This window comes from Somniosus microcephalus, chromosome 7, assembly GCF_052327205.1.
Source record: "Somniosus microcephalus isolate GS21.2 chromosome 7, FLI_Smic_1.0, whole genome shotgun sequence".
In the NCBI taxonomy this organism is placed as follows: domain Eukaryota; kingdom Metazoa; phylum Chordata; class Chondrichthyes; order Squaliformes; family Somniosidae; genus Somniosus; species Somniosus microcephalus.
Genome location: NC_140993.1, coordinates 190,666,831 through 190,691,730, shown reverse-complemented (window position 1 = coordinate 190,691,730; position 24,900 = coordinate 190,666,831). Strand labels below are relative to the sequence as shown.

General features: G+C 46.7%; 1 protein-coding gene across 1 annotated transcript in view; it reads left to right on the top strand.

Moving 5' to 3' along the window:
- csmd3b (CUB and Sushi multiple domains 3b) overlaps positions 1-24,900 on the top strand; it is a 1,929,854-nt gene that overhangs the window by 1,485,112 nt on the left and 419,842 nt on the right. Inside the window, exon 25 of the mRNA XM_085993978.1 lies at positions 7,823-8,014. Within this exon, the coding sequence (XP_085850104.1) occupies positions 7,823-8,014 (192 nt within the window). The remainder of the gene's footprint in view (positions 1-7,822; positions 8,015-24,900) is intronic.

Genomic DNA, 24,900 nt, shown 5'->3' with positions numbered 1-24,900 from the left:
ACCAGGCCCAACCCGCAATATAACTCGACTGTTGCTGCCTATGCTTTGCATTCTATAGCTGTCCGTCTTAGACCAGTAGTGTCATACAACTGTAGTCTCAGTAATAATATCAGAAAATAGTGTCTTACTTAAGTTATCTGGATTCACCCCCTATCCGTTGACTCAATTGTTGTTTTAGTGCACTGGTGGTAAAATGTTATCCATTCTATTAAACCCATTTTGAAAGGTGACTTGAGATTTGCAATGGCTTAATGAACAATGAGAAACATAAGAAATAGGAGCAGGAGTAGGCCATACGTCCCTCGAGCCTGCTCCGCCATTCAATAAGATCATGGCTGATCTTCGACCTCAACTCCACTTTTCCACCTGATCCTCATATCCCTTGATTCCCTTAGAGACCAAAAATCTATCGATCTCAGCCTTGAATATATTCAACGACTGAGCATCCACAGCCCGCTGGGGTAGAGAATTCCAAAGATTCGCAACCCTCTGAGAGAAGAAATTTCTCCTCATCTCATTCCTAAATATCCACCTCTTATCTTGAATCTATGCCCCCCAGTTCTAGACTCTCCAGCTAGGGGAAACCACCTCAGCATCTACCCTGTCAAGCCTTCTCAGAATTTTGTCTGTTTAATTGAGATTACTGCTCATTCCTCTCAACTCCAGAGAGTATAGGCCCATTCTGCTCAATCTCTCCTCATAGGACAACCCTCTCATCCCAGGAATCAATCTAGTGAACATTTGTTGCACCCTGTAAGGCAAGTATATCCTTCCTGAGGTATGGAGACCAAAACTGTACACAGTACTCCAAGTGTGGTCTCACCATAGCCCTGTAAAATTGCAGCAAGAGTTCCTTATTCATAGAATCACAGAATGGTTACAGCACAGAAGGAGGCCATTCAGCCCGTTGAGCCCATGCCGGCTCTCTGCAAGAGCACTTCAGCTAGTCCCACTCCCCTGCCCTTTTCCCTGTAGCCCTGCAATTTTTTTTCCTTCAGGTACTTATCCAATTCCCTTTTGAAAGCCGCAATTGAGTCTGCCTCCACCATCCTTTCAGGCAGTGCATTCCAGATCCTAACCACTCGCTGCATAAAAAACTTTTTCCTCATGTTGCCTTTGGTTCTTTTGCCAATCACCTTAAATCTGTGTCCTCTGGTTCTCGATCCTTCCACCAATGGGAACAGTTTCTTTCTACTCCGTCTAGACCCCTCATGATTTTGAACACCTCAATCAAATCTTCTCTCAACCTTCTATGCTCTTAGCAGTACAACCCCAGCTTCCCTAGTCTATCCACATAACTGAAGTCCCTCATCCCTGGAATCATTCTCATAAATCTTTTCTGCACCCTCTCTAAGGCCTTCACATCCTTCCTAAAGTGCAGTGCCCAGAATTGGACACATTACTGCAGTTGAGGCCGAACCAGTGTTTTATAAAGGTTCATCATACTTCCTTGCTTTTGTACTCTATGCCTCTATTTATGAAGCCCAGGATCTTGTATGCTTTTTTAACCGCTTTCTTAACCTGCCCTGCCACCTTCAATGACTGGTGCACATATTTCCCCAGGCCTCTCTGTTCATGCACCCACTTTAGGATTGTACCCTTTAGTTTATATTGCCTTTCCTCGTTCTTCCTACCAAAATGTATCGCTTTGCACGTTTCTCTGTTAAATTTCATCTGCCACGTGTCCGCCCATTTCACCAGCCTGTCTATGTCTTCTTGAAGTTTATCACTATCCTCCTCACTGTTCACTATACTTCCAAGTTTTGTGTCATCTGCAAATTTTGAAATTGTGCCCTGTACTCCCAAGTCCAAGTCATTAATATATCAAGAAAAGTAGTCGTCCTAGTACCAACCTCTGGGGAACACCACTGTGTACCTTCCTCCAGTCGGAAACACAACAGTTCACCACTACTCTCTGTTTCCTGTCACTTAGCCAATTTCGTATCCATGCTGCCACTGGACCTTTTATTCCATGGGCTTCCACTTTGCTGGCAAACCTATTATGTGGCACTTTATCAAATACCTTTTGGAAGTCCATGTACACCACGTCAACCGTATTGCCCTCATCAACCCTCTGTTACCTCATCAAAAAACTCGATCAAGTTAGTTAAACACAATTTGCCTTTAACAAATCCGTGCTGGCTTTCCTTATTTAATCCACACTTGTCCAAGTGACTGTTAACTTTGTCCCTAATTATCTTTTCTAAAAGCTTCCCCACTACCGAGGTTAAACTGACTGGCCTGTAGTTGCTGGGTTTATCCTTACACCTTTTTTGAACAAGGATTTAACATTTGCAATTCTCCAGTCCTCTGGCACCACCCCCATATCTAAGGTAGAGTGGAAGATTATGGCCAGTACCTCCACGATTTCCTCCTTAACTTCTCTCAGCATCCTAGGATGCATCCCATCCGGTCCTGCTGACTTATCAACTTTAAGTACAGCCAGCCTTTTTTACTCTTGTACTCCAACCCCCTTGCAATAAAGGCCAACATACATTTGCGGATCTCTTTACAGATCCTATTCAAGTACAATGCTGGTGAAACACGCGCCGACTCGTTCTCTCCTAAAAAGGCAATTGGGGTCCCATGTACACCATAGGAATCTGATTTGCATTTTAAATAGGCCTACCGCCTGACTCAGGGAAGCACTCCCGCTGCTCATTGGTAGGAGGATTGCCATGGCCACAGTGACGGCGAGAACAGGGTGGCAATTCTTTCCCCATGGTTTTCAGGCCACTGCCACTCCATTTCTGTAGGAGGCTGCAAAATTTAGCCCAATGTTATAAAATGAACTGAAATGTAATTGCTTTTTTTCTATTGGCAAATTTGTAGTTAGTTTCTTGATTCTACCTCTTGCACCTCGATAGAATGGAGGATTATATACTGCCAATAGTAAATTAATTACACATTATATTTCTGACTCCTGTGTCGTTCTGTAAAATAACCATTCTGAATAAATTAATGATGCTTTCAAACACCATCAGTGTAAAGGATTATTGTCCATGCAACGACTAATCCTTACCTTAGTCATTTACTCTAAGCTTTTTACCATGCTTGGGTGTTTCCTTAATGTCATCAGCTGTACTACAATTAATGTGTTGGATATCTTACACCTTTCTAATGTCATCCTATTATATGACTCAATACAATACAATAATAATACAATACAAATCGCTTTATTGGCATGATAAGGTACATCTTATGTTGCCAAAGCATCAAAATACATTTATGGTTGAACACATAAACGCGGTTCCATTCATACAGTGTATAAACAGGTATATCCCTGAGTTTATAAATATATTTTCGCCTTGTTTATATATACTCTTGTCTTAGTTTACTGGTTGTCCCTCTGTTCATGGCAAGTTGTAACATAGTGTGCCGCCAGTGTTACACAGCTTCTCTCCTCCCCCAGTAGGAATGGGAGTTTTTGGTTGTCAGTCAGATTTCTGAATTCAGGGCATATTTGTGAGAATTTTTGATAGAAATTCTCTCTGATGCCCTGATATTTTCCACAGGCTGTGAGGAAGTGCATCTCTGTCTCAACTACTCCCTGACTGCAGTGAGAGCATATCCTGTCTTCTCTTGGCAGCCTGGTCTGCCTGTGTCTGCCTTTTTCGATCGCTAGGCTATGTTCGCTAAGTCTGTACCTTGTCAAGGTTCTTCTCAGTTTGTTATCCTTTACCATGGTCAGGTAATCAGCTATGTTGTATTGTCTGTTTAGGGCCAAGTAGCAATTGAGTTTGCTTTGGGTTTTTGTTGTTTCTGCCCAATATGACAGATATTTTTCCTTTTGCTTAGCGACAATACAATCAATTCTCTCAAGCATACACTTCATTTGTGTATTGTGCATCTCTTGATTTTACTTTCTCCCCCAATTGATTTTTGAAAGCTATGTGTCACTAGTGCTACAGCTTTTGTACGCGGAGCTCCAATTACAGGTTTCAGCTCTACATATACTTTGGCCCTGATTTTAAATGAGGGTGTGGGTACGATGCTTGCAGGCTCTGGAGGCAATCGTGGGGGGAGCCCAGGCAAGAGAGGCTCAAAGCTTTCTTGAGGCCCGGAGGAACACTGCTGCTCCTCCTGGCCCACAAGAAAACCTAAAATTGCCTACTTGGACCTCTTCAGATTCCACAATCCGCCTCCCAGCAGGTCTGGCCTAACAGAGAAGCCGTCGCAGCTCCCCTGCTCGGGCCTCCAACTAATATTGCAGTTGAGTCCCGATGACATCATCAGGACCTGATCTGCATATTAAAGAAGGACCCTGCTTTCTTCCTGCGGGTGTCCCACTCGCCTGCTCAAAAGAGCAGGTCAAGATCGCGACTCAGTGAGAAGGCAGCAGGATCACAGGAGGTAAGGTAAGTGACTGCCCTCATTTTTAACTGCTCCCCCACCCAGTTTCTGCCAGGCGGCGGGGTGTTAGAATCGGGGATTTTGTCACTAATTTAATAGTTAACGCAGCAAGTGCATGCTGGTTCTATCCAAATATTAAAATTTAAGCCACTGCACAGAAAAGCTTGTGCTTACCCTCATGCTTGGAGTTCTTTTTCCCTTCGATAAAGTGCAGCTTGTAGCTGGTAGTATATCTCTGTCTGAGACTGGTACCGGTAGTATAAAAACGCTCCTAGATTTGCAAATAAATATGGTTTACATGATATTGTATGAATCAAATGTTATATCATCTTTTGGATTAGGTGTTAAACTGAGGCCAGGTCTGTCCATTCAGGTGAAAATAAAACATCCAGTGGCACTATTCAAAGAAGAGCCGACAGTCTCATATGTTCAGACTAACATTCAACTCTCAAGCAATACCACCAGTCATTCATTCATATGCTGTTTGCAGGACCTTGCCGTGTGCCAATTGGCTTTGGCGTTTGCCACAATAACAACAATAACTGCACTTTAAAAGTCATCTGTTGTGGAGCACTTTGAGACATCTTGAAGTTGTGCTCTGTAAATGCAGGTTCTTTCTTACACTGTCTGAATTGTCTTAAATTCATTATTGCTGGAGGAACATTTGCAATACTAAAGCAGAAATTCTTGTTGGGGCACAGTTTGGGTGGGAATAGTCTGATGACGGGACATTTTTCTGCTCCCCATAGAAATTTGGCATGAGCAGTAATTTACAAATCAGAACACACTCTAATCTGCACAGTGAACTACCTGAAGGAGCACAGCTGACAAGAATTTTAAAGTGCTGCACCAGCCATTTGAAGGGCCATATTGTCAACTGCCTGACAAGGCAAAGAAATTAAAGCTGCACTATCCCTGTAAAATTAAGTATTCTCACCCCACGCCTCCACATTCAAGGATGCTGTCTTTGAAGTCATGCTTGATAAAGTATGAAATAAAAACAGAAAATGTTAGAAATACTCAGCAGGTCAGGCAGCATCTGTGAAGAGAGAAACAGTTAACGTTTCAGGTCGACCTTTCGTCAGAACTGGAAAAAAGCAGGAAATGGAACAGATTTTTATGCAAGTGTAGTGGCTTGGAAATGGGGGGGGGATGAAAGAACAAAGGAGAAGGTCTGTGATAGGCTGGAAGGCAGGAGAGAGTAAGAGACATTGAGAGACATTAAGAGATATTCAAGGCAAAAGGAGATGGTAATGGGACAGGTTAAGAAACAAAGGATGGCTCTAGATGAAGTGTAAATTGCACTGGCAGAATGGAAGACAGCTGCCCTGTGGGAGAGAAGAACAGTTGATAAAGTATGATTCACTTTCACTCACACTCACTCACCATTTCAAGTAGTGGCCTGCAGTCAGTTTGAAGCATATGTTCCTCTTCCGTTGTGTAGACCTGGTTCAACAGCCTACCAGTGCTGCTAATGGCTCAGGACAAGCCAGCACCTCACAACACCCTGTATCATTCGCACCAACTATGGTGATAAATGAACCAAAGTGAATTTGGAATTTGGAATCTGCAAATATTGCACACATTTGCTATTTATTTGGCAGAATTGTGACTTCTTGGCTTATTTGGAATTATTGATGTAACTATTACTTTACTGAAATGATGGACATGTAAAATCATGGAATCATAAATTGTAAAGCAGAGAAACTCATTAAGCCAATTGTGCCTGACTGGCTCTTAGATATGCCCATAGTTCCATTCACTTGTTCTATCCCCATGCCCTTTAAAATGTTCTTGTTTAAATATTTATCCATTTCCCTTTTAAAAGCTGTCATGAATCCTGTTTATGTTGCTGTTCCAGGAGGGCACTCCATGTCCTAACAACTCTCGTCCAAGTAGCAGGCACTGTTTCATTGCCATTTTCAACTGCCGGATGGCTCATAAATAGGGCAGGCAGCAGGCGATAATTGCGCCTGTTGTCACTTTCCACAAATTTTGCATATTTCCATAATCACAGGCTTCTGGTATTAACAAATGATAAATAGTGATCTAGCAGGAAGTCATTTAAATAGAGGTTGGTTTTTAAAAAATTGTTATGCTTCCCCAGTGAGGCATTTGTTTCCTGACATTCTGGAGAGGAAAAGTCAATCGAAATTGCTCAAAGGAGAAGTGTATTCGAGTGAACTGCTGCACAGTTCCTGTTTTGAAGAAATATATTTGTACATATCAATGTCACTCAGTTGCCCCGTGTTTTATGTTTAAAACTGACGACTAGAGGTAGTCTGAGGGCAGACATTGTGCAGAATTCCTCTGATATGACGATGTAAAGTTCTATCCAATAATATTATGTCCCGCCACCCAATTTTTCATTTGTGTCATTGCTCTGTGGAATCATTCAGTTACACTGATGATTTCCAAAAGATGGTTTTTTTTTCTGGTTTAGGTCTCTGTTTGGTTCAATCTGCTCTCCACATGAATATGATAATTGCAATCAATATATGCGCCTGAAATTTCCACCAGGGTTCACTGGCGGTAGATCAGCTGAACCCTGGAGAATCGGTGTGAATGGCTAAAAAGGGACATTTATGCTGTTTCTCCAGGGTTTCCGTTGCTCTTCTGTCTTAGTTACCAGGCGGTTTAGGCTTTGAGTGGACTTCTGCAGTGCAGTGGGAGGAGTGCTTGTGCCACTCACCCACAGTCCTTACCGTGAGGCCTGAGCCATTTTGAGAGCCAGGCCTTGTTTCAATATGAATGGTGAGCTGCAAGTGTAGAAGCAGCGCTCACAGGCAGCTCGCCATTTGGGGTGGGGGTGGGTTGGGGGCAGGGGGAGATCCATCAGCTGCCAAGTGAAGCTGAGCCGGAAGTTGGGTTTTAAGGGGAGGAGGACTAAGTAACTGGAATGGCCTTCCCAATGAGCAAACCCTTGTTCTACATAATAATGGAAGAGGAAGAGGAACAGCAGAGACAAGATGCTCTGAGATTGAGATGCCACTTTTACATTCCAAAATTGGTAAATGAGCTCCATAGGATATTTGGGTGCAGAAACCGGCATAAGTGTGATCCGGGAAATTCCGGGCCAAAGTGTTTTCCACACGTCTAGCTCCCTTTCGAAGGACTCACTGCAAATAATAATAGAATACAAAAAAAAGTTCCATCATAAGTTACGAGCAATGTTCTCTTTAAGCTGTGCATGCTGCAACTTTGAAGGTACGGAGCAGGACGTTCACAAGCTCTTATCTCTATAAGTTCTATAAGTTCATGTCCGCAAATACCACAACAAATTTAAAGGTACCGCTCATTGAAATAAACTGGCCGCGCACAACAATGAAATTTTAAAGGGAATATTGGTTACAAGTACTTTGGACTTTTGTGGCTGTTTGTCCCACAAGACATGTTTTAAATTTTTTAAAATCGCAGCAAGTAAGCTAACATTATTATTATAAATAATTTATCCCTTTTTAATCCCTAGGCTCTGTGGCAACAGCTTGCCGTGACCCAGGTGTACCTATGAATGGAAGTCGGAATGGAGATGGCAGAGACCCTGGAGATACTGTCATCTTCCAGTGTGAACCTGGCTATGAGCTTCAGGGAGAAGAGAAAATTACCTGCATTCAGGTGGAAAACAGGTACTTCTGGCAGCCCAGCCCTCCTGTTTGCATCGGTATGTGATTTAAACTTCAAAATTCTATTATATATAAGTAGTTGCAGTAGTAGCAAGTTTTATTCTACCATAAACAAGTTCTACAACGTGAAGACTGTTAACAATAATTGGTGTGTGCAATTTTCTGCTGTTTCGTTATTACAGAAGCATGCTCAGTAATGTTTGGGAAATGGAGCAAATAGACAAGTTGAAGTGTTTTAAATACTACAGCAAATAAACGATTCGTTGATTTCTGCTTTGTAGTCTGTAGGTCAACCAGTAATTGTAAACTTTAATTATTTAGATATACAGTGCAAAACTAGATAAAACACAAATGAATGCACCTTAATATGGGAGTTTAATCATCAGTTCATTTAAGAATTAATTGCAAAGAATTATATTTACAGTTGAAGTCTTAGGCTCCATATTATAGGAAGGATGTTGAAGGAACAGAGCGGGTACAGCACAGATTCACTAGGAGGATGCCTGATATAAGGACATACAAATACAAAGATTGACTTGACTACTTGGGGAGGTTAAGAGGTAATTTGATCGAGGTGTTTAAAATTATGAAGGGAATGGACAGAGTAGATAAAAACAAATGGAGGAGTCTCGAATAAGGGGATATAGCAATAAGATTAAAGCAGGAAAAAACTTCTTCACACAGAGGATTGTGAGTCTGTGGAATCCACTACCAGAATTAGTGATTGAAACAGAGACCATGGGGGGAATTTTAACCTAAAAAAAGGGTGGATTTGGAGCATGGGGGTAGTTAAATTGTTAAAAATCGGATTCCCGACCTGAACCCGCCCACTTCCAGGAGGCAGGATGTCAACTTAAATTTTCGAATAAGGCTGGTAGCCTCTTTTTTAACCTCCATTTTGTTTTTAACTGCATCTGGTCGGGTTTTACACACTTTGTAAAACCCAGCAGTTACAGCAAGACAGGGACTGCTGCATCCAGGACATAAGTGCCTTTATACCTACTTCCTGGATCCAGGGTCCCTAGCTAGCTCACCCCCCTTGATTGGAGACCTCGAGGCCTCCGATCGCATTCCTGAACTGCCCTCCCACACCCCTCCCACCACGATCATCGAGGCTGGCCATGATCCTCTGGTGGCTGGCCCCGATCTTCCTTCTCCCCCCACCCCCCACCCCCGCCATCAGCATCAGGCCAGCCATGATCTTCTGGTGGCCGGCTCCGAAGTGTTTTCCCCCGTCAACACCTTCACCAAAGCGTACGAGAGCATGGGCCTTACACTAAACATCCGTAAGACAAAGGTCCTCTACCAACCTGCCCCCACCACACAGTACTGCCGCCCCCCTGATTATCAAAATCCACGACAAGGCCTTGGACAACGTGGACCACTTTCCATACCTCGGGAGCCTACTGTCAGCAAGGGCCGACGTCGATGACGAAGTCCAACACCACCTTCAGTGTACCAGTGCAGCCTTCGGTCGCCTGAGGAAGTGAGTGTTTGAAAACCAGGACTTCAAACCCGGCACTACGCTCATGGTCTGCAGAGCAGCAGTGATACCCGCCCTACTGTATGCCCCAGAGACATGGACCATGTACAGCAGGCACCTCAAAGCACTGGAGAGGTACCACCAAAGCTGCCTCCGCAAGATCCCGCAAATCCATTGGCAGGATAGGCGCACCAACGTCAGTGTTCTCACGCAGGCCAACATCCCCAGCATCGAAGCTTTGACCACGCTCGATCAGCTCCGATGGACGGGCCACACCGTCCGCATGCCCGATATGAGACTCCCAAAACAAGTGCTCTACTCAGAGCTCCGGCACAGCAAGAGAGCCCCAGGTGGGCAGAGGAAATGCTTCAAGGACACCCTCAAAGCCTCCTTGAAAAAGTGCAACATCCCCACTGACACCTGGGAATCCCTGGCCCAAGACCGCACAAAGTGGAGAAGAAGCATCCGAGAAGGCGCCGAACACCTCCAGTCTCTTTGCCGGGAGCAAGCGGAAGCCAAGCGCAAACAGTGCAAGGGAGCGCACGTCAACCCAAGCACCCCACCCACCCGCCCCTTCAACCACTGTCTGCCCCACTTGTGACAGAGACTGTAGGTCCCGCATTGGACTCATCAGTCACCTGAGAACTCATTTTTAATGTGGAAGCAAGTCATCCTCGGTTCCGAAGGACTGCCTAGGAAGAGAGAAGAAGAGTTTCCCCCCGTACGATCATCCTAAGACCGGCCTCGATCCTCTGGTGGCCGGCCCCGAAGTGTTCTTCGCCCCCCCCCCCCGATTATCTTGAGGCCGGCCACAATCCTCTCGTGTATGGTCCTGAAGTGATCTTTCCTCCCGCCCCACCCAGGTCCCTTGATGTCCCAGATCTTCTCTCTCCTCCCCCCTCCCCCCAGGTCCCTCGATGTCCCTGACCTTCTCTCTCCTCCCCCCTCCCCCCAGGTCCCTCGATGTCCCTGATCTTCTCTCCGCCCCCCCCCCCACATCAGGTCCCCCGATCATCTCCCCCCACCACCCCCCCCGTCATAATTTTGTTAAATAATAATAACGGTGTCAATATGAAGGTGGGGGATAGACTTGAAGAAGTTATTTAGCTAATTATAGTGCTGAAGATAGCTACCAGAGTGTTTTATTGATCATGTCATTTTAGCTGTACTTACTTAATTTAATACCCTCACACTGTTGCACTCGGTAACTCCTCCAAACTGATTTTCTCCTATGATGGTATCAGCACTCTCTGTGAGGAAGTTTATGGTTAATCATAATTCTTCACAACTGTTCAATTTTAAAAGGTGTATTTATGGAAATACATTTTCAGCATCCATGTTTGTCTGATTTCTCCTCTGTGAAATGATTTAGGACATTTTTTTACTTTAAAGGTGCTATATAAATGCAAGTTGTTGTTTTTGATGCTTCATCTTTAACATCACGTCAGCACACTTTGCCCCCCTGTTCATTAATACACTAAGGAAGATGACAACAACTTCAGTCAGCTCTTGCACAATTAATCATGCTACGTTTTAAAATTTAGCAATATGAAAAATGAAATTTGAAGGAAATAAATTACCACACACATTCGAAATGACATGAGCATTGAGGCAGCCTGTATTAATGATTGATCTCCACTGATATTAATTCAGCTCCCTCATGCTATCAGGACTAGTAAGTGCTCCAAGCTAGTTTCCTGGTGATATGATTGGAACTCATATATTTAAAGACATATATTCAGCAAAAATATAAGCGTAAATGAAACATGTAAAGTCAATAATGTTTCTTAACTAGTTAGTAAAAGCGTAAATTAATTAAGAAAGGTGAATTAGTTAAGAACTTATAGTAATAACTGCTTTATCTGGAATTATTTGATCCAATCTAAAATTGTAAGATGAAATGATTTGCAGAAGATCAGGAGTGTGTGCACTTTGGTAGGTCGGACCCAATGGAGTATAAATTCATCTTAGATAGCAGAGCAAAATGGACGATAGCAAGTCAGCAGCCCGATTTATCATAGAATCATAGTGCTGAGTTTGACTGGGGAAGGCATGCCCTCTGTAAGCTGCGCTTTGTTCTGCGCGGCCTGTTTCTTTTAATACACGGTCCCTTTAAATTTCTGCGCATGCCCGGTATTTCCAATGTAAAAGCCGGTGAGCAGCCTGTGCGGGACCCGTTCCCATCACTGCGCCGCCCGGCTGTGCAGATTACAGGGAACATTGCTCAGCAGTAGTTCCTTGTATACCCAAGTCTTATGTGGACTTTCATAACCTGATGGTAACAAACTGATTTGAGTGAGAACTAGCTGCAAGCCACAGCCCTTGGCCCCTTTACTTAGGTTTATCAGTTTTTAAAATTTGCTGGTGCTATGTGGGCACAACTAAGCTGGACAGCATTCAACAAATGCATATTATTGGTGTTTGGGATTCTTCCCAATCAGATCCAGCAAGGCAGTTCCCTCATTGATAGCTGGTCCTGCCTGCACAAGTGATGGGAAGCCCAGTAGTGCTCTGTATTGAGGAGCTCTTCTGTTAAACTCCAGCAGTTCCCCGTTCCCCTGTGTACACTCCAGGGGTGGTGGGGTGGGGGGGGGAGGTGGGGGGAGTCCCTTAAGCCTTGACGACTGCTAACCTGTGCTTGAGCTCTCTGGGATTAAGTTAGTGTGGTATGTCTCTTTGGGAAGACTGCACTCCCAATCTTGAATGTGAGGACTGGTAAACAGAATCTCCACCTGTGTAAATTTGCTGGTACCTCTGTTGGAGTCTTTGGAGCACAGTGAGGGATATCTGTGAACCAGTTAACCAGATAAAATGATGAAATGATTGTTTCCCTTGATTGGCAAATCAGTAGCATAAACTGTGGATTATCACTGGAATCCTTACCAACTTCCAATAACTCCCTGTCTCCCAACACATTGAATTCAGAATCCACAGCATTACTGGACCATTCCATCACAAGCCTCCTCCAGTCTGACATCCCACGGTCTTCTGACTGTGGCTTCCTTTGGATTCCCTTCCTATCACACCTAATTTGGCAGAAGAGCCATCAACTGTCACAGTCCAAATGTTTGAAAGTCACTTCCTAGGCCTGTCTGCCAGGTCTTTAAAAGCCTCCTTAAAACATAGCTCTTCGATTGAGCATTTGTCATCTCTCATCTATTCCAGTCCAAACCCTTTTGTTTGGTGTCTGTGGTCAGGCAGTAAGATGGATTGTGTTTGACAAACCAGATAGTTCTTTGAGGAGGGAACAGATATGGGGTAAATGTAGTGGAGATTTTTTGACTGGTACCAGGGATGGGGACTTTAGTTATGTGGAGAGACTGGAGAAGCTGGGGTTGTTCTCCTTAGAGCAGAGAAGATTGAGGAGATTTGATCAAGGTGTTCAAAATCATGACTGGTTTTGATTTTGTAAATAAGGAGAAACTGTTTCCAGTGGCAGAAGGGTTGGTAACCAGAGGACACAGATTTAAGGTGATAGGCAAAAGAACCAGGTCAGACATGAGGAAATACTTTTTTACACTGTGAGTTGCTGTGATCTGGAATGCACTGCATGAAAGAGTGGTGGAAGCAGATTCAATAGTCACATTCAAAAGAGAATTGGATAAATACTTGAAGGGAGAACATTTACAGGGCTATGAGGAAAGAGCAGGGAAGTGGGATTAATTGGATAACTCTACCAAAGAGTCAGCACAGGCACGATGGGCCGAATGGCCTCCTTCCGTGCTATATCATTCTATGATTCTATGCTTCTAAGGCAGGTTGGGAGCGGGGGGCTCTGAAGCGGTTGGGAAACTTGGGAGAACGGGTTTGCTGCGGGCCCTGCTGAATTTAATGGCAGGGCCTGATTTGCATGGGAAACCTCTGTTTCCCATCCGCAGCTACCCAGATTGAGAGGCTGGCTGGCTGCGGGTGGGTAGGCCTTCGGCACTAGGCCGCAGAGGGAGGGAGGGATCGTATGGGGGCCGGGGGCAGCTGGAGGAGATGGGGGTGGGGGGGGAGGGGGAAGGCCGGAGGAGCAGGGGTGAGGATCGGGGGCCGGGACCATCATTTGGCGGGCGGGGGTTCAGGTGAGGATTGGGGGCCAGGACCAGCAAATGTGGGGTGGGGGGGGGGGGGCGTGGAGAAGGGGCGGGTGAGGACCGGAGGAGCGGTGGGGGGTGGTGTGGGTCAGGTGGGTATCGGGGGCAGGAGGAGCATGGGAGTGGTGGAGGCCTCATGGCGGGGATCAGAGGCCTGGAGGGTGAATAGGAGGCCTCGTGGAGGGTCTCCAATTGTGGGAGGTGGGTTAGGTAGGGACGCTGGATCCAGGAGGTAAGCGTAAAGATACTTAACCCCTGGATCCAGCAGTACTCGCCTTGCATTAGCTGGCGGGTTTCATGAGGCCTGCAAAACCCAACCAGCTGAAGTTAAATTCAAAATGTAGGTTAAAGCAGAGGCTTTCAGCTTCATTATAATATTTAAATGGTTGACCCGTCTCCTGGGAGCAGGTTGGCTGCCCGCCCTGTCCCACCTCCTTTAAAACCAGAAGTGGGCAGGTTGGAGGAGGGTTCTTGTCGTCATTCAGAACTTCCCACATGACCCCAACCCACCTGTTTTTTTAAGTTAAAATTCCCCCATAAAATTTTGCAGCACAGATGGAGGCCATTCAGCCTGTCAGGCCTGTGCCGGCTCTTTGAAAGAGCTGTCCAATTTAGTCCCACTGCCCAGCATTTTCCCCACAACCCTGCAAATTAGTCCACTTCAAGTACAGGTCCAGTTGCCTTTTAAAAGTTCTTGTGGGATCTGATTCTACCACCCTTTCAGGTAGTGCGTTCCAAATCTTAATAACGCTCTGTGTGAAGACATTTTTCCTCATTTCCCCTCTAGTTCTTTTGCTAATTATTTTAAATCTAGGACCTCTGGTTACCGACCCACTTGCCGGAGGAAATAGTTTCTCCCTACCTAACTCTATTAGGTCTCCCCTGAGCCTTCTCTGTTCTAAGAAGAACAATTACAGCTTTTCCAATCTCTCCACATAACTGAACTCCCTCATCCCTGGCATTATCACTCCGCCCAATTTTCTTTCCCATTGACTTCAATGGAAACATGCTGATGATTCACTATCGCCCGTTTTGCTCCACTGCCCAAGACAAATTTATACTCCAATGTAATTGGTCCTCGTTCTTCTTCAGTCTGTTTAAGATCTGGCAGAAACTGCTAAAACTTGTTGGGCTAGATTTTCAGTTGCTTGCGCCAGCAGTTAGCGCCTTAAGAGAAGTGATTTTCGGGCGCTATGCGTGTAGCGCCTGGGCGCAGCGCAGTTTGCGCCCCGCCCCAAATTAAGTTGCCCGTTAGCGCCGGCGCAAAGTTTAGCGGCCGCCCGGATGCGCGCGCAGAAAATGACGTCACATCCTCGTGCAACGCCCTTTGGCCGCCCCGAATCCAAACTTCAGTCGGACCGCCCCATTGTGCGCCTGGCGTCCAGAGCGTTTGTAAAATGGAACGCAACACACCCTGGGGAGCGCAAATTAAAGGGCACTCGTACAAAAGGCACTCTGCATGTGTTGTGTGGAAGTAAGCTGTGTGTTGTTCTGAACGGTCTATTTATGTTTCCGGGCACCAATTCCTCCTCCAATTCCTCCTCCAATTCCTCCTCCAATTCCTCCTCCAATTCCTCCTCCAATTCCTCCTCCAATTCCTCCTCCAATTCCTCCTCCTCCTCCTCCTCCTCCTCCTCCTCCTCCTCCTCCTCCTCCTCCTCCTCCTCCTCCTCCTCCCAGACTTTGCATTTGAAAAAAATACATGCACCCTTCCCCTTTAAGAGCTCACTGGCACCAGAGTGTCTGCCGTTGCGCTCTCCACCGCCGGCTTAGCGCCTAAAGATACTAGTGGAACGCCTCTTTTAGCGCTCCACCAACCTCTTAGGGCGAAGCCACTGAATTTCCGGCAACGGGGCGCTACTTTGGGGCGGGCGATAACTTCGGGCGGGCGCTAAGCTTAGCGCCCCAAAACTGTCTATACTGAAAATCTAGCCCGTTGTCTTCACCATCTATGGCTTAGTCACTAAAGCTTGTGTGAGCTCAAACTCCCTCACTTTAAAAACAGCGCAGCTCTATTAATAAAACATTGTTAACTCACTTTAATGTTATGTTCATAATTCTCTGTTATTTCACATCAGTCAAGATAATTATTATAGTTATGTTGAAATATCATTTACTTCACTGACTTCACAAAACAATTGCAGCCAATGACATTGCAGATCCTCAGATTGCATTCACCCCAGGAAGTCCTGAAAGGGGTCGTCCTACAGGGTAAAGTCAGTTGCTGCTAAATCCGGCTCTGTAGTGCCCAATTTTTCAGTGCTAGGGGTGCCGATTCGGGTCCAAAATGGCCTGCAAGGAGCGCGCGCACACCTCTGGCGTGGGCCGCGCCTGACACCATTGTGGGTAGATCGTTAGCGCGGGTGCTGGAATTATGCAGAGTATGCAGATCATGACGTCAATCAGCATGTATGATTTGACATCAGCGCTGCCATTTTCGACCTCAATGCTGGAGCTAACGCCCTTGCTTAACTTTGCACAGCTGAACATGCGTTCAGCAGCAGGAAGGACCCCCCCACCCGCGCTATTTAAAGGGATCATCACCTGCTTTCAGGTTAGTTGCTGACTGATTTCTACTGGCTCTTGCTGAGCTTGTAGAGGTGTTTCTTGGTTTGGTGTCTTATTTGAAGCTGCTGAAGTGTCCAGGGAGTGGTGTGGCAGGTTACTTCAAGAATTCTGCTCAGGCCAGTTGCTCCCAGACATGGGTGCAGTAGTTTGTATCCCCCTTGGCCTGCAGCATGACAGGGAGGATGAGCGCAGGCGATGTAGAGGAGGACAAGTTGCTCGAAGAGGGAGGAAGAGGATGGGTGGAAGGGCTCTCAGCAGGAGGCTATATCCACCCAGGGTCTTCAGGGAGCAATTCGCCGACCTCAACCTCAGTGAGGAACAGTGTGTGCAACGTCTCCGCTTCACTAAGGAGATGCTCACTGAAATCTGCCACCTGTTGCAGGCTGAACTGCAGCCTCAGAGCTGGACGAGGACGGTATTGCCAATGACTGTCGAGGTGAGCGTGGCCATGAACTTTTATGCGTTGGGCTCCTTCCAGGCTGGAGCAGGCGATATTTCCAGCATTTCCAAGTTTGCCGTGCACTATTGCATAAGGGAGGTCACTGAGACTCTGTATGCAAAGAGAAATGAATATACTTCATTCTCTCTTGCCAGAGAGAAGCAGGTGGAGCGAGCACATGCCTTTGCTCGGATAGCAGGCTTCCCCATTCTGCAGGGTGCCATTGACTACACACAACGTTGCTTTGTGGGCGTCGCATGTGAATTCAGAAATTTACTGCAACCGGAAGGGATTCCACTTCCTCAATGTCCAGCTGGTGTGCGACCACACTCAGTGCATCATGCAAGTCAATGCTCGGTATCCTGGCACCAGTCGTGATGCCTTCATTCTGCTACAGTCTGCACTTGAGTCACCACGACAAACTAGAGGGTGGCTACTGGGCAGCAAGGGCTATCCACTGACCACCTAGCTCATGACTTCGGTGTGCAATCCAAGCACGCATGGGCAGCATGCATCTAGCCGAGGCATAGAATATAAGTGCAGGGAGGTTATGCTTGAACTGTATAAAACACCAGTTAGGCCACAGCTAGATTACTACGTACAGTTCTGGTCACCTCATGACAGGAAAGATGTGATTGCACTAGAGAGGGTATAGAGGAGAATTACAAGGATGTTGCCAGGACTGGAGAATTTTAGCTATAAGGAAAGATTGGATAGGCTGGGGTTGTTTTCTTTGGAACAGAGGAGGCTGAGGGGAGATTTAATTGAGGTGTACAAAATTATGAGGGTCCTAGATAGAGTGGATAGGAAGGTCCTATTTCCCTTAGCAGAGGGGTCAATAACCAGGGGGGCATAGATTTAAAGTAATTGGTAGAAGGATTAGAGGGGAGTTGAGAAATTCTTTTCACCCAGAGGGTGGTGAAGGTCTGGAACCCACTGCCTGAAAGGGTGATAGAAGCCGAATCACTGATCGCATTTAAAAAGTACTTGGATATGCACTTAACGTCTGCCAAAACTGCGCTCTATGGAATGCAAAGATAACACGCGGCTTCTATTCTCCACTGCAAACCATCTTCTTAAACCCCTCTCCCCTGTCTCCTCCACCCTCGCCTCCAGCAACAAGTGCAAGGGGCTCATGGACTTCTTTGTCCCTAAGATTGAGACCATCTGATCAGCTGCTCCTGCCACTTCCCTTCCTTCATCTAGCCCACTGGGCCAAACTTCCTCTAAGGTTCCACCCTGCCCTAGCCCTGAAATTGCATCTTTCTTGAGTTTCTCTCCGATCTTTCCTCATGACCTCTCCATGCAACTCACTTCCTGCTCCCTCAACCCTATTCCCACTAAACTGCTGACCACTCAACTTCCTTTTCTGGCTACCCTGTTAGCTGATATTGCTAACGGGTCTCTCTCTTCAGGTACTGTCCCCCTCTCCTTCAAATCTGCTGTCATCACCCCTCTCCTCAACAAACCAACCCTTGACCCCTCCATCCTTGCAAACTCCTGCCCCATCTTCAACCTCCCTTCCTCTCCAAAGACCTTGAACGTGTTGTCGCCTCCCAAATCCGTGCCCATCTTTCCTGGAACTCCATGTTTGAATCCTTCCAATCAGGTTTCCGCCCCTGCCACAGTACCGAAACGGCTCTTATCAAAGTCACAAATGACATCTTATGTGACTGTGACAATGGTAAACTATCCCTCCTCGTCCTTCTCGACCTGTATGCAGTCTTTGACATGGTTGACCACTTCATCCTCCGCCAATGCCTCTCCACTGTCATCCAGCTGGGTGGAACTGCACTCGTCTGGTTCTATTCTTATCTATCTAATCGTCACCAGAGAATCTCCTGCAACAGCTTCTCTTCCCACTCCTGCATAGTTACCTCTGGTTTTCCCCAAGGATCTACCCTTGGCCCCATCCTATTTCTCATCTAGATGCTGCCCCTCAGGGACATCATCCAAAAACACAGCGTCACTTTCCACATGTACGCTGATGACACCCAGGTCTACTTTACCACCATTTCTCTCGACCACTCCAGTGTCTCTAAACTGTCAGACTGCTTGTCCAACATCCAGTACTGGATGAGCAGAAATTTTCTCCAATTAAATATTGGGAAGACCGAAGCCATTGTCTTCGGTCCCCGCCACAAACTCCGTTCCCTAGCCACTGACTCCACCCCTCTCCCTAGCATCTGTCTGAGGCTGAATCTCCTCCAGCCCCAAAACCCCCGAGATATCTGCGCTCCTTTAATTCTGGCCTCTTGAGTATCCCTGATTTTAATCACTCAACCATTGGTGGCTGTGCCTTCAACTGCCTAGGCCCAAAGCTCTGGAATTACCTCCTTAAACCTCTCCGTCTCTCTACCTCTCTTTCCTCCTTAAAGCCTACCCCTTTGACCGAGCTTTTGGTCATCTGCCCTAATTTCTCCTAATGTGGCTCGGTGTCAAATTTTGTTTTATAACACTCCTGTGAAGTGTCTTGGGATGATTTACTACATTAAGGGCGCTATATAAATACAAGTTGTTGTTTTTGTTGTTGTTGAAGTGTCGTAACCTACAAGGCCAGAAGGACCAAGAGCTGGAAAATGGGATTAGGCTGAATAGCTCTTTTTCGGCTGGCACAGACACGATGGGCCGAATGGCGTCCTTCTATGCCATAAAATTCTATGATTCTATATAACGAAAGCTATGTTGCCACAATGATTCTGATAGATCAGACCATTAGTGTGCTTAAACAATGCTTCCTCTGCCTTGGCCGCTCTAGAGGAGCCCTGCAGTACTCGCCAGAGCACGTCTTAAGATTTGTCGTGGTCAGCTGCATGCTCCACAGCCTCGCTATGATGAGGGCACAGCTCTTGCCAGCATGTCTACGGTAAAGAGCTGAGAATGAGGAGGAGGAAGGGAGGAGGCAACCTACACAGCCCTTTCTGGAAGGGCTGTCCGTGAGCGACTCATTCGACTGCGGTGCCAGTGAATGAAATCCAAATTCCCCATTCACCAACTGTCCCACAGCTTACCTCCCTCCGTTACTGACCATCACAGTGTCCTCTTGGCCATAATGCTACAATAAAAGCCAACCACAAAACAAACATTACAAACCAAATTTATAAATCAAATTATCCAATATTACATAACAAAGTCAACTAATCACGCTTGTGCATTCCCATAGTGCCAGTCTTCTGTGTGCCTTTGCCTATCCTAGTGCTCCTATGGGAGCTACCTCAGTGGCGTAGCATGGCTGGTGGAAGGCTGCTGACCTTCAGTGAGGGAGACTGCAGCTGGCCTTGGAGAATGACTTTGAGCAGACCTAGGCATGGTCTGTAGCAGTCCTGGCTGGCTGACAGGCGAAAGCAAGGGCACTGGCAGAGTGGGAGTGGTGGGAGGACGAATGCTGTCATCCTAGAGAGGACAGCAGGTTCGTCCTCCACGGAGCCACTGCCACTCCCCCAGGGTGGCGCCTCAGCAATCCTACCAATCTGTTGGAGGACCGATTGCTGGACTGCTGTGACACCCTGCAAGCCCCTTTCGACACTGGTAACCACAGCCATGATGGAAGCAGTCTGTGCTTGCGTGGCAACAAGCTGAGCTTGCATGATTTCAATCTGAGCTTCCAGTGCAGCACTCAGACATTTGGAAGCTGAGACATCGGCCGTCAGATGCTATATCATGGTTGGGTCCACAGGAGCACTAATGGATTTGCCCACCACTTCCACGCTGGAAAGGATGGGCTCAAAGCTCTGCACAAAGCCCTGAGCAAGTTTGGTGCCAGTCTCCTCCATGCTCCTTGACATTGACATTGCATTCAGGTTTTCTGACAGGCCTGCCAATGCACCAAGCATCTCGTGTATACTCATCAGCATTCTTCTGGAGGCCGCCCCATTGAAGTCCTCATCTGAGTCCTGTGCAGCAGAACTCGTGTGCAACCTCGCCCTCCAGGGAGCTGGCACCTGAGCTACCATTTCCCCCTGCCCTGGCTGCAGCCCACTTGTGCTCAGTTTCTCACCTCATGCAGATCCTGCCTCTACGCTACCCTCTAAAGTATGCACAGTGTCAGCAATGGATGTTGTCTACATGGATTTTAGGAAGGCGTTTGACAAAGTACCACATAGAAGGCTGGTTAACAAAATTGAGGCTCATGCAATAGGTGGGTCAGTGGCACCTTGGATAAGGAATTGGCTAAAGGACAGAAAACAGCGAGTTGTGGTAAATGCGTGTTATTCAGACTGGAGTATGGTAGACAGTGGTGTTCCCCAATGGTCAGTGCTGGGGCCACTGCTTTTTTTGATATATATAAATGATCTGGATATTGGAATACAGAGTAGAATTTCTAAATTTGCCAATGACACCAAACTTGGGGGTGTGGCAAACAGTGATGATGATACCAATCGACTGCAACAGGACATAGAAACGCTAGCCGAATGGGCAGACAAGTGGCAGATGGAATTTAATACAGAGAAGTGTGAGCTGATGCATTTTGGCAGAAGGAACAGGGAGAGGCAATGTACACTTAATGGCACAGTTTTAAAGAGTGTGCAGGGACAGAGGGACCTGGGAGTTAATGTGCATAGGTCCCTGAAGGTGGCGGGACATATTGAGAGAGTGGTTAGCAAAGTATATGGGATCTTGGGCTTCATAAATAGAGGTATTCAGTACAAAAGTAGAGAAGTTATGCTGAACCTTTATAAATCGCTGGTTAGGCCACAACTGGAGTATTGCGTCCAGTTCTGGTCACCACACTTTAGGAAGGATGTGAAGGCACTTGAGAGAGTGCAGAGGAGATTTACCAGAATGGTTTCAGTGATGGGGGATCTTAGCTACAAGGACAGGTTGGAGAAGCTGGATTTGTTTTCATTAGAGCAAAGGAGGTTGAGGGGTGATTTGATAGAGGTGTACAAGATTATGACGGGTTTGGATAGGCTAGATGGGGAAGGCTGTTCCCACTAGTTGATGGTACAAGGACTAGGGGACCCAGATTTAAGGTTTTGGGCAAGAGATACAGGAGGGATGCGAGGAAAACCTTTTTTACGCAGCAAGTCGTGAGGACCTGGAACTCGCTGCTGATGGAAGTGGTGGAGGTGGAGACACTCAATGTTTTCAAGGGGAAACTGGATAGGCACTTGAGGGAAATAAACTTGCAGGGTTACGGGGATAGAGTGGGGGAATGGGATTGATTGGATTGCTCTACAGAGAGCCGGCACGGACTCGATGGGCCGAATGGCTGCCTTCTATGCCGTTGTGACTCTATGACTAAGGTGTATTAGGTATAAGGATACTTGCAGTGTATCGGCCACGTCGCTTGCCATAGGCTCAGCAATGGCTGCTCCAATGATCTCCAGCTGTGTCTCCTCCATTAGGATAAGATTATACAGGTGCGCCTGTCTCCCTGCAGGTAGCCCCTGCTGCCTGCGGTTATAGAGTCATAGAATTATACAGCACAGAAAGAGGCCCTTCGGCCCATCGTGTCTGCGCCGTCCATCAAAACCTGTCCAATCTAATCCCATTTTCCAGCATTTGGTCCATAGCCTTGTATGCAATGGCATTTCAAGTGCTCATCCAAATGCTTCTTGAATGTTGTGAGGGTTCCTGCCTCTACCACCCTTTCAGGCAGTGAGTTCCAGACTCCAACCACCCTCTGGGTGAAAAAGTTCCTCCTCAAATCCCCTCTAAACCTCCTGCCCCTTACCTTGAATCTATGCCCCCTTGTTATTGACCCCCCTACTAAGGGGAAAAGTTCCTCTTTATCTACCCTATCTATGCCCCTCATCATTTTGTACACCTCAATCAGGTCCCCCCTCAGCCTTCTTTGCTCCAAGGAAAACAACCCCAGCCTGTTCAGTCTTTCTTCATAGCTGAGGCGCTCCAGCCCAGGTAATATCCTGGTAAATCTCCTCTGCACCCTCTCCAATGCAATCACATCACAGAATCACAGAAACCTCACAGTGCAGATAAAGGCCATTTCGGCCCATCGAGCCTGCACCGACACATATCCCACCCGATCCCCGTAACCCCTACACCAACACATATCCCACCCTATCCCCGTAGCCCCACGTATTTAATCCCCCCTAACACTAAGGGTCAATTTTATCATAGCCAATCAACCTAACCTGCACATCTTTGGACTGTGGGAGGAAACCGGAGCACCCGGAGGAAACCCTTCCTATAGTGAGGCGACCAGAACTGCACACAGTACTCCAGCTGTGGCCTTACCAGCGTTTTGTACAGCTCCATCATAACCTCCCTGCTCTTATACTCTATGCCTCGGCTAATGAAGGCAAGTATCCCATATGCCTTTTTAACCACCTTATCTACCTGTTCCGCTGCCTTCAGGGATCTATGTACATGTACACCAAGGTCCCTCTGACCCTCTGTACTTCCTAGGGTCCTACCACTCATTGTGTATTCCCTTGCCTTATTTGTCCGTCCAAAATGCATCACCTCGCACTTTTCAGGGTTAAATTCCATTTGCCACTTTTCCGCCCATCTGACCAACCCGTTTATATCGTCCTGTAGCCTGAGGCTTTCCTCCTCGCAATTTACCACCCCACCAATTTTCATGTCATCTGCGAACTTACTGATCATACCTTTTACATTCTCCTCCAAATCATTTATGTAGATCACAAACAGCAAGGGACCCAGCACCGATCCCTGAGGTACCCCACTGGACACAGGCTTCCAGTCACAAAAGCAACCTTCGACCATCACCCTCTGCCTCCTGCCACTCAGCCAGTTTAGGATCCAACGTGCCAAGGCACCCTGGATCCCATGGGCTCTTACCTTCTTGACCAGTCTCCTATGAGTCACTTTGCCCTGCAAGAGAATGGAAGTGTGTCTGTGAATGTGGTGCAATGTGTTTGGGATGTGCCTATCATGGTTGAATAGCTGGCAATGTCTGCAAGCTGTGAGATGTGGGTGTGAGGCTTGTAGCAGTGCTAAGTGTGTGAGGGTGAGGTGAAGATAAACATGTATGGTCTGATTCGTGATTGAAAGAGATTGTTGGTAGGTGAGTGAAGGGGGTGTGGTGAATTGAGCAGTGTGGTTCAGTTGTAAGGATATGGCTTTGAAGATGAATTCACTGACCTTGACCACGCATGTGAGGTCATTGAACTTCATGCAGCACTGCATCCAAGTCCTCGGGGCTACACTGCTGGCATTGAACACGATAGCTATCTGCTCCCATTGCCTTTTCCGCATTTGCCTGGAGGGCCTCCTGGCCCCCTGTGGATACAGGACTTCACTCCTCTTGATCACCTCCTGCACCAACGCCTCCAGTGCTGCATCCGAGAAACTTGGTGCACGCTCTTTCCCCCTTCGTGCCATTGAACTGTTCCCCAGCCAGCTGAATCTCCTGCTGCAGCCATAATGCACCTCCCCTTTAAGAAGTGCAGGCTAGCTTTAATTGGTGCTAGCCTCACAAAAACTTGGACCCCCTGCTGAGCGTGCAGTCACTCAGCAGCACGTTTAGTGCTGAGCTGCATACCATAATCATTCTAATTAGCAGACAGCACAAAGTTTGTGTGCTGTCTGCATTACTTTGAACGGGCGTGGATTGATCCCGCATCATGATTCCCGTGCACGTTTTTGGGGCAAACAAAGTTTTAGCCCATAATGTATTCTGTTCCATGGCATTTGTATCTTCTCCCTGCTTTGAAATAACAGTGTCCACAGAAAATAAGAAGGGTAGATGAATTCAATTCTTTGTTTCCCACAATTCTTCTAAGATGTACAGCAGTAATTTCTGTTGGGCTTCTCCCAATCACCTACTGTAACATTGGTGGAAGATTGGCGGAAACCCTTTCATGCTGACCAGAAATTGAAAGTTTACAAACATCTTCCAATCTGCAAACTTCCCTCACTAACACCAATTAAATTCTGATTGACCTCAGATTTGTACTTATTTACAGCAACTGGATTTTTTTTTAGCCTCATGGGATTCGTCCGTCTTCGCAACAAAATAATATTTGGGGGACCAAAAATCGACATCCCTTCTGGGACACTTCTGATATAGCTCTGGAGGGAGTGCAACAAAAAGGGCCTGAAATCAAGGCTGCGATTTCCCCTACCTTGGCGGGTCTGTGGTGGCCGACGTCGGTGGTAGGGACTGAGCCCGCTGCTGACTCCAGCCCGCTCTGCAGAATGATTTTACGTTGATGGGGCTTGTTAAGCCCGCCCAGCGCATTTGCCGGCCAATTGAAGGAAGCGGGTCTGATGGCGTCACTTGATGACGTGTCATTAGCAGGTTTCCTTAAAGGGACTACGGCCACATTGATTTTGACAGTTGTGCTGTCAGTGTTTTACAGCATTGAGGTGCTGCAAACACTGACAAGCACTGCACAGAGGTGCACGTCTGCACCCAGGCTTTCC